Source organism: Vulpes lagopus, chromosome 17 (assembly GCF_018345385.1).
Source record: "Vulpes lagopus strain Blue_001 chromosome 17, ASM1834538v1, whole genome shotgun sequence".
Lineage (NCBI taxonomy): Eukaryota > Metazoa > Chordata > Mammalia > Carnivora > Canidae > Vulpes > Vulpes lagopus.
The window spans coordinates 17,299,842-17,312,742 of NC_054840.1; the positions used below are offsets into that span (position 1 = coordinate 17,299,842).

Below are 12,901 nucleotides of genomic sequence, written 5' to 3' on the forward strand. Positions count from 1 at the left end.
GCCATTTCTTACTTCTCCTCTCCCTTATTTTATATGTCAGGTACATACTGGAAACTTCCTCCCTGGGATTGGGGTGGGTGAGGAAGCATGAAGGGAATGTTGCATCAGATAGCTTCCCAAATACTGTTACATTTCCAAGATACAAATCAGCAAATATCCAAAATGATCCCATGAAAGACTACGATAGAGGGAAGGGGAAGGAATTAAAAACTTGATTATTTTCTCAGTATAGCTCCCTCACCTCCACTCTATTCTCATTGCTGATTTTGTCTCTACTCATATTTGAAATGTAGTTAAGAATAAAATGTTAGGTTTCATCTTCTTTTTCACAAACCTTATTCCCCTGTAGCTTCCTAAAATACCATGGGGAATCTTCCATCTATCTTCATGACCAGTCTGAAAGAGATCACAAAAACTTGAAATTTATTTAAAAAAGATGACAGTGAAGTTCTCCAGCATGCCCCTTGGTGCATCTGTGTAGCTGAATGGGCAACTACTAGTGGGAATCACTCACCCAACAGTGCCACTCTTGAAATTCCACACCTGTGTCTGGTTGTGGAGCAGGGACACCTTGACGCATCCCCCTGATCTCGGGGGGGGTGTACCTGTATTCTTCTGCACCCCGAAACATCAGCACCTCCAGAGAAGCTCCTCCTCCTATTCCTGTGTTCTCTTGTCCTTAAAGCCCTGAGAAGCTCAAAGTGCTTTGAACTCTTTCTCTTAGTCACCTGTAGCCTAGCGGGCATTGTGTTTTACTGGTTTTGTCTTTCAAGACTCCCTCCAAGCTCTCTCCTTACTCTCTCTACTGCTTTAACTCCGGTTCACAGCATGACAACCACAAAATGAGAGTGCCCAGGACCCTCTCTCTAGGTCACGCTTTCCATCATCAACACAACTCATGGAGCTTTTTAAAATATTGTGCTTGGAAATGTGTGCGGTGGAGGAAGGTTGAAACAAATCTTTGCCTTGGTTCCATAAAGGTACAGATATAGCTCAAGCCAGGAAGGAAGGTTTCAGCAGGGGAGCTGGAACTTGAAGGATGGATGGTACGTGTGTAAACAGGAAGGAGATGGGAGGATACTCCAGGTGGAGGAAGTGGAGAGCCATGTTTAGAAATGGGGTTTAAACTGGAGAGTTAACAAGAGCCCAAGAGCCCAGTTGGGCTAGGAGGCTTCTCGGGTGGAAGTTATGGAAGGTAAGCAGGATTGGCAGGTGTGAAGGGAGTTTAAACTCTTGGACAGTTGCACAAAGTGCCTATTTGACCCATCCAAAAGGCAGTGGCATTTGAATTTCAGATGCTCTGTCTCACACATGTGGCCTAATGCATTTGTGAGTGTGATGCAGTGTTTTAAGATCCAAGTCATGATGTAAAATTTCTCCAGTGGCAGATGGTTTAGTAAGACTTCAGGGTAGAAGCTCTTTGCTTTTATACTTCATAGATTCATAAAAATTAGATATGGTTCAGTTCTGTTAGGCTCATTTTACCCTTGCCATCCTTGATGCATGCTTATTCCTGAGAAAACATCCTCCAGAGGGGCAATGAGGTACAGTTTTAGATGCAGAGGCTTACAGGTTTTCATGTGTATCCTTTGAAACATGGTTGACTTGTTGCTCTAGTTGAAGCCCTTTAGGACAAGGACTGCACCTTAGTACTGACTAAGTACTTAGTACTTATCCAGTACTAAGCTGGATACATCAGAGTATTCGATGAGTGTTTGTGGAATGCATCAATAAATGAGTTAGCTTCTTAAAATTCAGAATCATTAAGAATAGTGGTAATTTTGGAGGCCAACACAAACCTCCTTTATGTCTTCCTCAGAATAGTTTTTTGCACTTTCCCTTGAATCTGGGTGTTTTCATTTTTCTGGAAAGGTACACAAAAAAGGATAAAGAGGATGAAACCACAAAGTTTGTGTGAGAAAATGGTCCAGACTTCACATGGTTGCCCTTCCTCAGCTTGTCTGCTCCTCCCCTCTCTGTGTGGAAAACAAATGGCTGTGTCTCACAGCCTGGTAGAAAACATCTGGCCTGCACATCCTGGCCTGTCTCTCCCAAATCTTCTCATCAGGCCTGAGGCAAAGTGGTTACTAGTTTGGCTTTAAGAGTTTCCTTCTCGGGTACCCCTTCCGTTGACAAAGTCTTTGAGCAGCACAGATGTCCATGCCACCAGGGAGGACGTGGGCTGCCCCCCAAGTGAATTTGCTTCTGCTTTGACAAGAGCAGTCTACAGAAGGGGTTGTTTGTCACATTTCCCACTCCTCCATCGCAAGCTCCTTCCCCACACTATCTTCTTTATCAGTCATCACCCACCATAGAACCAAGCCTCAGTTAAGGGAATAACAAACAGCTCAAGCAGAATTTTTTTTCAAAGAAGAGAAAATACTTACTTTTTAACCTGCAGTTTTTCCTGTTGTCTTTATGTTTTTTGAACTCCACACCAGCTTAGATTATTACCATAGGTTCTTCCTGGAACCAACAAAACCAACAAATCCCCATTCATCTCATATGTTGGAGTCACATCCATACTGTGCACAAATGCCTGCCCTTTAGTTTGAAGTTCCTGTGGGACTCCAAACATACACAGTTCTGTTCTCAGAAGCAAGTGTTGTTAGGACGAGACGAGTCACAATCGAGTCAATGCTTGACATTTTGCACCTTATCATGATGTGTTATGTTTATAATATCTGTGTTAATCTTTTTAATTCACTGAAAATAAAGACTGTGCCTAATTCATTTATATCCTCCATGACTCTAAGCAGAATACTGGTACCTCATCAGCTCTAAATAAATTTGTGTGTATGACTCAGTGAGTGAGGTCATGATTGAAGCAGAGGATGAATGAGCAAATGAGCACTTCAATAAATAATTGAGAGGATGAATCATTGATTAAGTGAATGTATATCAACAAGCTATTAAACTTGAACTCTGTTTGAAATATAAAAGAGACTGGGAGATGTATATCATGCATAACCAGTTATTTTTATTTTTTCTCAAACAGAGAAGGCCGAGCTGCTCTGGTTTCATCCTTTGGGGTATTTAAATACTTGACCATGTACGGCTTAATCCAGTTTATTGGTACATCACTGCTCTATTGGGTATGAACCTAAATAATTTATTCCCAGTTTTAATTGCATTTACATCCTTGGTTTATTCTTTGGGGTGTGGTTCCTACACAGGATTTAATGTTTTATAAATAAATGACATTTCTCGAATTAGATGTCTGCAAACTTGGGAACTTGGCATAAATGCACATGACACATGGAGCTAGAAATAAGGAGCTAGGGATCAGTTTTCTAGGAGTGTTGTTTTTTTTCTAGATAACCTGAGACACTTGACCTCTTCAAGCATCTATTTCTTTACTTGGAGTATGAAAAGAGCTTCAGAACAGCCTAAATATAAGTGAGCAGGAAATGCATCAGTCTCCAACTATGGAATATTTTTGACAAAAGACTAAGAAGAGATAAAAAAGAAAAAGAAGTATTTGAATTTGACCTTGAAGGACTCAAAAACTAGAAAAGCTCCATATTAGAACTTTACTGCTGAACCTGCCCAGAACTTACACACTTAGAAATGTCATTAGCAAAGGATTTGCATTTAAAAATTTTTTAAAAGGTCTTCTGAAATTAAATGATAAAAATAATCATTTAAAAACCAATTAGCTATATGGAAGAAATATGTATAAGTTGAAAGTAATCTTCATTATTTCAGTCATAATTTGCTCAAAAGTGAAAGGATCTAACAGGCTCAGGTAACACTTCAGGGAGGCAAATATACTGTTTTTCTAAGACATTCGAGAGATTAAAGAAAGGACCACAGGACTCTAGCATCTGATAGGCAATTGCATGCAAGAATCACACATGGAGGGCTAAGGAGCAACCAGGTGGATAGAAACAGGAACTGGGTTGAGAATTGGGAAACCTAGATTCAAGTTCTGCTTCTATAACTCAGAACGCATTAGATCTCATCCTTGGCTAAGTCTTTATGTGCCTCTGGGAGGTCAGGATGGTGGATTTCCAAAGTTCTCCATTGTTCTAGGAAAGCTGTTTCTAGAACAAAAACTAAGGCTGCCTTTGAAAATTTATTCCTGTTCCATCTCATCTGTGTATGTATAACTATACCGTTCTGAGAGAAGAAAGAAAGGATATGAGGGAAAAAAATGTAAAGAAGACAGAAAATTGGAGGATGAGAACCTTGGGGAACCATTTATGGAGGATGAGGAACAATTTTGTCTTCTGAAAAATGTGAAAGACTTCACAGGTCCAAAGTCTTCATGAATAGAGTTGTGTCTACACAGATATAGGACACTCTGAAGCCATTCATTCTGATGGTCTAGACCTGAATAAGAGTGTCCCCCACAGACCTTTGATCAGAAACTTCAGGGCCTTGGGTCCACACTCAAAATCCAGAAATATTTCTCATTTACATAAATGTCTCAAATGGTTCAGACCAGGTCATAATTTAGTGCTTAGTCAACAGCTATGAAGCAGAGAAACAGAGTTGGCTGCAACAGGGATTGCAAAGCAAGTTCCTGGAGGTAACAAGTTGACTTTTACATATGATTCCATAAACATGAACTTCAAACAAGCTCTGTGTCTACACAAACCTTATAAAGTCAAGCATACCAGACTGAAGTCTGAAATGGGCTTACTTGGGGTAGAGGTGTTCAGTTTGTGAAAATGAACGGACCCCAAGAAAACAAAATTGTGTTCTCAATCTATGGTTAAGGATGGAAAGAAATACCTGTTGAATGATTTGAGGCTTGGATTTCAAAATTTTAAACTTGGTGTTACCCATGGGTATCTTATGTGGAGAATTCAACTGTCCAGGCTGAGACTCCAGCTGCCAGATTACTGTGGCCCAACTGACTAACTCTTGTTGCTAATATGGAATTAAGTTAAACACTGGGAAAATCATGATCTGGTTTTGTTCCCTCCAATGAGATGCTAAAGATCACAGGTAAATTATTTCCTTTTTAAAGAGGAAAGAAAATAACTGTTGCTTTCTGATTACTTTCAGAAGGAGTTTTGGCAATGATAACAATGGCAGATGCAACACTTGTATTTACTTTTTTTATCAAGATTTATTTATTTATTTCAAGAGAGAGAAAGAAAGAGAGCATGGAGAGGGGGAGAGAGAGAGAATCTCAAGCAGACTCTGTGCTGAGCATGGACTGCAAGGCGGGGCTCAGTCCCAGAACCCTGAGATCATGACCCGAGCCGAAACCAAGAGTTGAACACTCAACCAACTGAGCAACCATGCACCCCCTTATAGTTACTTGTATTTCCTTTTCAGCAACTACAGCTCTTTGGGAATTACCAGTATCTTATGCAAGATGTAGCCATTACCTTGATGGTCTGTTTAACAAGTAAGTGTTTTAGTAAACAGAATTATTTGTGTTTATCCATGGCATTCTAGAAATGCTCACACAAATCAAAGCTTCTGAAAAGATGCACCTTTATTACTAAAACCACATTACCTGTGAGTTTTTTGAAAGAGGTGTTTGGAGCAAGTTGAGGCTTGAAGTCCTTAGATTTGGCACTAAAATATCCTGAAAGCAGATAGATATTAGCCTCATAAAATGGTCAATGTATTCTGAGTTCTTCATAGGTGTCTGTCTTGCACATAGAAAAATGTGCAAGAAATCTAGAAATGGAAATCTTTAAAACTCAAAGGTCACTTTCCATTATTCAGCTATACTTCGCATTGACATGAAACCAGATTTTTGCTAGGCCTTTGACATGTGAGAACAAATGCTAGCATTTAATTCTAGAAATTCTCTCAAAAGCAAGGTATGGCTCACAGTAGCTATTGCTCATTTCCTTCCTTTGAGATGACACTGATAAAGAATTTCCTATCAAAGAACTTGGGGCTTTATACTAACTCTTAATAAGTGAGAAAGGTGACTGCCTCAACAGAGGGCAAAGAAAAAGAATAACATAGTCATCTCTTTTCCTTGTTCAACAATAGAAGTGTTATGAAAACACATAAAACATCAGGTAATGCAGGATATTAATAACCTTGAGAATTTCATGTAACATCTTAAAACATGAAACTGATATTGAAGTCATTTATTATATCAACCCCATGACAGGAGTTACCAGCATCAGAGATGTAAGTAACAACAATTTTCATTCTTCAGGCTGAAATATATATTCGTAGTCCATTAACACATTTTTCTGTACATTCTTAATAGTCAGATGACAGAAACATTTTGAATCAAATGATATTGCCTTTGCAGTACTGGATATTTTTAAGCAATTTGTATGATTTACTTGTGAACATGGTCAATGATGCTTTTTTTTTTAAAGCTTTTATTTATGTATTCATGAGAGACAGAGAGAGAGGCAGAGACACAGGCAGAGGGGGAAGCAGGCTCCATGCAGGAAGCCTGATAACGGGACTCGATCCTGGGTCTCCAGGATCAGGCCCTGGGCTGAAGGTGGCACTAAACTGCTGAGCCACCCGAGCTGCCCATCAATGATGCTTAAAAAGAGAAAAAAACACCAGGAAGCTCCAGGAGCTAAGCTATCAGGCAGTGGCATGAAAGTGCAGGCATGGCCATTCTCTACCATTCCTTATCTCTGAAAGCTTTTACAAACTATTTATGAAATAATTTCCTGGTATGAAATGTCCTCATAGGGTTGTGAGGATGAGATAAAACAATACATGTGACGTGTACAGCAGTGCATCACACATTGTAAGCACTCATCATAAGATGGATGATATCACCTTGCACCTATTCTTTCCCTTCTTTTGAAATGACTGGCTAACTCAATGAACCCTTGAACAGAATAAGACTGCACACAAGTAGGCTGAGTAGAAATCCAAAAACATGGGTAGTAGTGTTTGGTTAGATTTTTTAAAAAGATTTTATTTATTTATTTGAGAGAGAGACAGAGGAGGCAAAGAGGGAGGGAGGGGCAAAAAAGGGAGAAGGAGAGAGAGAATCTCAAGCCGACTCTGAGCTGAGTGTGGAGCAGGATGTCAGGCTGGATGGAACTCATGACCCTGAGCTGAAATCAAGAGTTGGACACTTAACTGACTGAGCCACCCAAGTACCCTAGTGTTTGTTTTTTTATCCTCTGCTTTCAAACCCTATTGTTTTTCTATCACTGAAAGCTCAGTCATCCCACAGGCAGACCATTTCCTGGTCAGTATCAGGTACTAAAATGATTTCATCTTTAGGCATTAAAAACCTAGGTATTATAAGCTAACATTTCATGTTTTCATCCAGTTCAGACTTCTTCCTCTAGATCAAGCCTGACCTTTGAGCAAACAGTGGGAGAGAAGGCCATGGTCCCTACTTTCCTTGTGTTGCCTACTCTCCACTTTTGCTTCAGGAAATCTGGGAGCAGTAAGAACAAAGGCCTTTTTACTTATATGGGTGTATTGTAGTTCTATCCTGTCAACTGCCCTTTAATATGGCAGGCATCTAAAATGTGTGTTCAGAATTAAATTATACAAATTGCTTAAAAATATCCAACATTGCAAAAGCAATATCATTGATTCGAATTGACATGGGACTCACTGGTGGTTCTTAGGCTCTTCAAAGATTCCTGTGAATTGCTCTGGACTAGGCTACTCCTTGACGTGGGTAGTGCTCTCTCCCTCTGATTCTTCAGAATTCCTCTCAGCAACTGCCTTCCCGTGATATACACTATGAAGCTTTTCTCTACTGATCTAGCCCCAACTGATTGCTCCACTGGACAGATTCCTTCCAAGACAACTCCAGCCTAATTTCCATAGTTTCTACTTGATCTACCTGATAGTGGATATAGCCTGCTCTCACTGCTGTCCCCTGTCTCTTCCCTCTGATATTGCAACTGGAATGAGCAAGCCAATCTCCACCCACCAAAATTCTTCTGGTCTCTCCTGGAGTGGCTAGTTTGTCCTCCTTCATTGGGTTTGAGTGATGCTGGAAAAAAAAAAAAAAAAAAAAAACACAGTTCTTGCTACTCAACAAACTCCCTTTAAGGAATCTTTTAATGATTTCTATGGTTTTATGTATTCCTCACATAGACAATTGCTTGGAGTTAGAGGCATGTTTACAGGTGAAAGACCAGTATGGATCCCTCTGAATGGGTCAATGGAGATATGGCAGTCATCTCTCTTTCCATTCAGTTGCCATTTACCATTCATGGTCTTCAAATATGAGGCCCAGCAAGGAAAGTCCCAGACAAAGGAAAAGCCCCATTTAACATCCTCTTAGATGTGTTCATCTCCTTCTGTATGTTAGACACATCAGTGCCCAGGGCATAAAAAGCCTGATCACTGAAATTTACAGTTCAATGGGAGATTCACATACATGAATGAAGGAAATGCACATCAAAAGTAGTGAGTCCCAGAAAACAACAGGTGCTTTGGGAGTTCAGAGAAAGGAGAGATTATTTCTGAAAATCTGGGGTTAGGGAAGAGATAGCAGTGGAAGAAATAAATAAATACTAAGGATGGTTTCATGGAAGAAGTAATAACATTTGCATCAAAATAGAAAAGATGGACAGATTTCAAAATTATTTTCCCAAAAGAAGGGCACTTCAAATAGAATGAAGCAGCATGAGCAAGAGAAGGCTGGGGCATGAGTTTTTCAATTTGACCATAGCGTAGCGTATGTGAAAGGGAACAGCAGGAGATAAAATGTGAAGAGGTGAGTTGGGTCAGATCACAGAGCTTGGCTTTCGGGTTGAGAACTGTTGACATTCATCTGTGAATGTTAGTAGTCATTGGCAATTGGACCATCAGTGTCAAATCACTCTCACCAAGGTACCTGCCTTTCTAGGTTCCCAGATTAGGGCTTTTGACTTCAAGCCTGAATTAGTATGGGACAAAGACAACACCATCATGTATTTAATTTATTTACATACTTGCTTATCTGTATACACCTTGTCTTGTTCCCATAAAATTTTGAGGCAACACAAAAGCAGCTAATAAAACAAGATATAATATATTAAAGGGAAATCAAGGAGGAAAATAAAATGAAGTCGGGGAAGTCAATAAGAAAATGTACATCTCAAAGCACAATTTGACCCTAAGAAGTACAGAAGCCATTCTGAAAAGAATTTGCTCTAGCTGCATCTCTACTCTTTTTAACACAACCTACTCAAATTAGATCAGGAAAATAGAAGTAGGGGGATGTTTAAGAATATAATTCTCAAAAAAAAAAAATCTAAGAATAGAAACTCAGAAGCACTAGGGGCGAGGACAGGACTAGAACACTAAAGAATAGAAAATAGAGGCCACTTTTTTTTTTTCCAAGAGACCATCTTATCACTTTCTTCTTCTTTCTATTCTTACTGTTTTTGTGTGACTTCTACTCATTTGCCTTGCAAATGACCCTAAATGGTGACTCTACTATTGAATATCCATAACCTTTCTGTTTGCCTTTGCACAGCTAATTAGCTCAGCCTTTCAGTGTCTCCTTTGCAAATATTTTGGAGAGAAAATTCATTGACCCAACTTGTGTAAAATGTCCACTTCTAAGCTAGTCATTTCTGTAAATAAAGATGAGGTCATGTAATTTAGCTCTATTTAGGCCAACTACTTCAGCATATGGAAGGAGGCAGTGTCCAGAGAAGAAGACTGTAGGAGGAAACCCATCCATTATATAAATGCCTCTCTTACATAAATTTCATCAGTGCTTCAAAGACTCCCCACCTTTTTTGGGTCTTGGTCCCTTTGGAGACTCTCATGGAAGATATAGATCTTTTCACCTTCAAAATCTCATGAGGCACATTCAACAGTTTGCATGTAGTTAGGTGAGTTCAAGAGCCTCTGGAAATTTGACATACATGATTTCAAATGTCCTCAGTATAAAGTAAGTCAACTATTTAGAAGAAGCACATGTACATTATATCCAAATGATGCTGAACAATTAAAAAGTATACTTTGACAATAAAAATTTGCAACTGCTAAGAATTCCTACATAGCAGGCCGTGTACTAGGTTCAGTGAGGGACAGAAAGTGTGATGAGACAGGGTTTCTTCCCTCAGGTTGCTCATGGTCTACTGAGAGCATGTGCAAATGACTGGATTTGATGCAAGACATCCTCACTACATAGCAGCAAAATGAGTAATGGTCTATAGAAACTCAGAGGAGGGAATGATTAATTCTGAATGAAATATAACACTTCACAAGCTTACATTACTCTACATGCAATATGATAGCATATATCATCACCATTTTAAGGAAACCTGGACAATTCGGAGAAGTTCTGGCTGCTGAAAATAACATACTCAAATTTTAAGGCTCCTCATATCCTTTTTAATTTACAAAATCCACACCACTTCAATGTGCTGTAGAGCAGAGAATGAGGGGCTTTATATTTAGGCAGATATATTACCACCCTGTTGCTCACAAACTGTGGGTCTTTAAACAGGGACCCTACTTCTCTGAACCTGTTTCTTCACCTATAAAATAGAGATGAAATATCTATTTTGCATTGCTTTTTTTCAGAAAATGGTGATTTTTTTTTAATTTTGAGAGAAAATGAGTGGGTGAGAGGGTCAGAGAGAGCATGGTAAGGTAGGAGTGGGGAGAGAATCCCAAGCAGGTTCCATGCCCAGCGGGGAGCCTGAGGTCACAACCTGAGCCAAAATCAAAAGTCAGATTGTTAACCAACTGAACCATCCAGGTGCCCCTTGCATTGCCTTTTAAAGAAATAATGTTTATAAGACACTTAGCATTGTCTCTGGAACATGTCAGGGGCCCTAAAATCCTGGCCATTTTTTTATAATCATATATGCAGATTCTTTATTAGAAAACATCAGAATTTCTAATATGGAAAAAATTAAAATATTCATTATGTAAGGACTCTCCATCAGTCAGCTGTTGCCACAATAACACTGTAAAACAAACCTCTCCCCAAAACTCTGTGGTTTATAATACCCACTCTTTCTCTGTGGATAAACTGTCACTCAGCTGATCTGGGTAGCTGAATCTAATCAGCTTTAGGATGTAGATCAGTTGGTCTTGGTCCAAGCTATGGGTTTTATTCAGGTCTGCTCCACATTTTTCATTCTGGAGCCAGGCTGGAATGACAGACTTGGGCATGCTCTCATTGCGATCACAGAGTGAGCCTGGCCATGGAAACAGGCCTCAAACTTCTGCTACCATCTCTTTGGCCTGAGAAAATCTCACAGTGAAACCAAAATTAAAGAGTAGTAAAGTGCACTCTACCACAATGAGGCCAATGATTCAATCTAATACAGTCTCTGGGTAAAAGAAAAGTCAGAAACTCAGTGAGCACCTGAGAAAGAGAGGAGAGGTAGATACAAATGCACAGAGATACAATTATACCTCCCTCCATCACCCACAGCATCTTCATGCTCTCTGTAGCCATCTTCTTCCTTGAGATAGGAAAGTGGAAAGAACTCTAAGTACTGCAGCCTCTGCCTTCTGTGGCCCCAAAGCACAGTCTGTTTGTCTTGACAACAGGCCACATGGTGTGCCCCTTCCTTGCATGCCATGCAATGATTTCTCAGACCAACTACCCAGAACAAGGCCAAACGTCACAAGTTAAGGGCACAGCCTCTTTAAGACTGCCCTTTCTTCAGACCTCAGCCATAAGTTTGGGCATCCCACTCGCACTTCTGACCAGCTGGCTGCTAATTTGGGGGTTCTCATTCTCCCTTCAATTTTAGTAATTCATATCAATGATTATAGTTTTATTGTAGCACAAGGATATAAATCAGAACCAGTCAAAGGGAAAGACACACAGGGTGAAGTCTTGTGGAAGGATCCCATGGTGGGAAGATCCCAATACTTTCATTGTCCTCTTCCTGGGGAGTCAGTTTCCCTTATTCTCCTGGCACACCCACGTGTGGCACAATGCAGAGTATTGCCAAACAGGGAAGTTTACCTGAACTTTGGTATCTTGTCTAGAGTTTTTATTGGGGTTTCCTTACATACACATGATTTGTTGAATCATTGGCCATGAAATTGATCCCAATCTCTAGCTTTTTTGCAGCATGGCCAGCTCCATATTGAGTCATCGCTTTATCACTAACTTTCTTTGGGCCCATCATCTGTCCTCTTGTTCGTATAAACCATCAGGGCTACCATGCATAAAAGGACACTCCTATAAACTCAAGAAATCCCAACAATTTAGAGGATACAACCCAGGAACTGGGAATAAAGATCAGTCAAATTCTTTATTGCCCAACCCATCTGTGCTTCCCATTGGACTTCAAGCTCTTTGGGGCAGATGGGGTGTCCTCCTCATCTCTGCATACCCCAACAACCTGTAGCCTAGCATCCTCCTGGGGAAACATTGATTACATTAGTAAAGATAAAACCTCAGATAATTATGGAGCTTTAGAGTAAATGAGTTGGAAGACTTTGGAGACCATTGTTTGAGACATTCCTACACTTATACTTTATAGATGAGAAAATGAAGTACCAGAGATTTCATGTGATTACCTGAGAACCTATTGAGCAAACTGAAGACCTACTTTAAAGTTTATCATCCCAAACTGGATGCTTACTCCTACTGTCTTGCCCCTACATGCATGAACAGAAGCCTAAGCATATGTACCCTACTTTCTTCCTTACATCAAAGAAACCAGTGATCAGCTATAAAAAAGGGGAAAAAAGGCAACAGATATGAAGACAAGAACTGAAACATGACTATAATGTTAACCTCTGAATGTACTGTATCTAATTCCTGTCCATTCCATGCTTCTTTCCTGCACTGCCCTAAACAGTAAAGTACATTCCATTTTCATCAACTTGTTAGAATATATGGCTTCTAAGAAGAATGCAGTCATCTTTTTTGTTGTTGTTGTTGTAATTGTTCTGTTTAATACCTGCCCATTGCCAAGCCTTTAAATTAAAAAAAAAAAAAAAAAACCCTAAGATCAAAACCATAATACATTTTAACACTCTCATCTGGAAGCAAGATTTTCTT

The 12,901-nt window shown here is 39.7% G+C and overlaps 1 protein-coding gene across 1 annotated transcript in view; it reads left to right on the top strand.

The window, feature by feature from the left end:
• ATP13A5 (ATPase 13A5) overlaps positions 1-12,901 on the top strand; it is a 92,818-nt gene that overhangs the window by 64,717 nt on the left and 15,200 nt on the right. The window contains exons 24-25 of the mRNA XM_041731646.1: positions 2,999-3,095; positions 5,293-5,365. Of these exons, the coding sequence (XP_041587580.1) occupies positions 2,999-3,095; positions 5,293-5,365 (170 nt within the window). The remainder of the gene's footprint in view (positions 1-2,998; positions 3,096-5,292; positions 5,366-12,901) is intronic.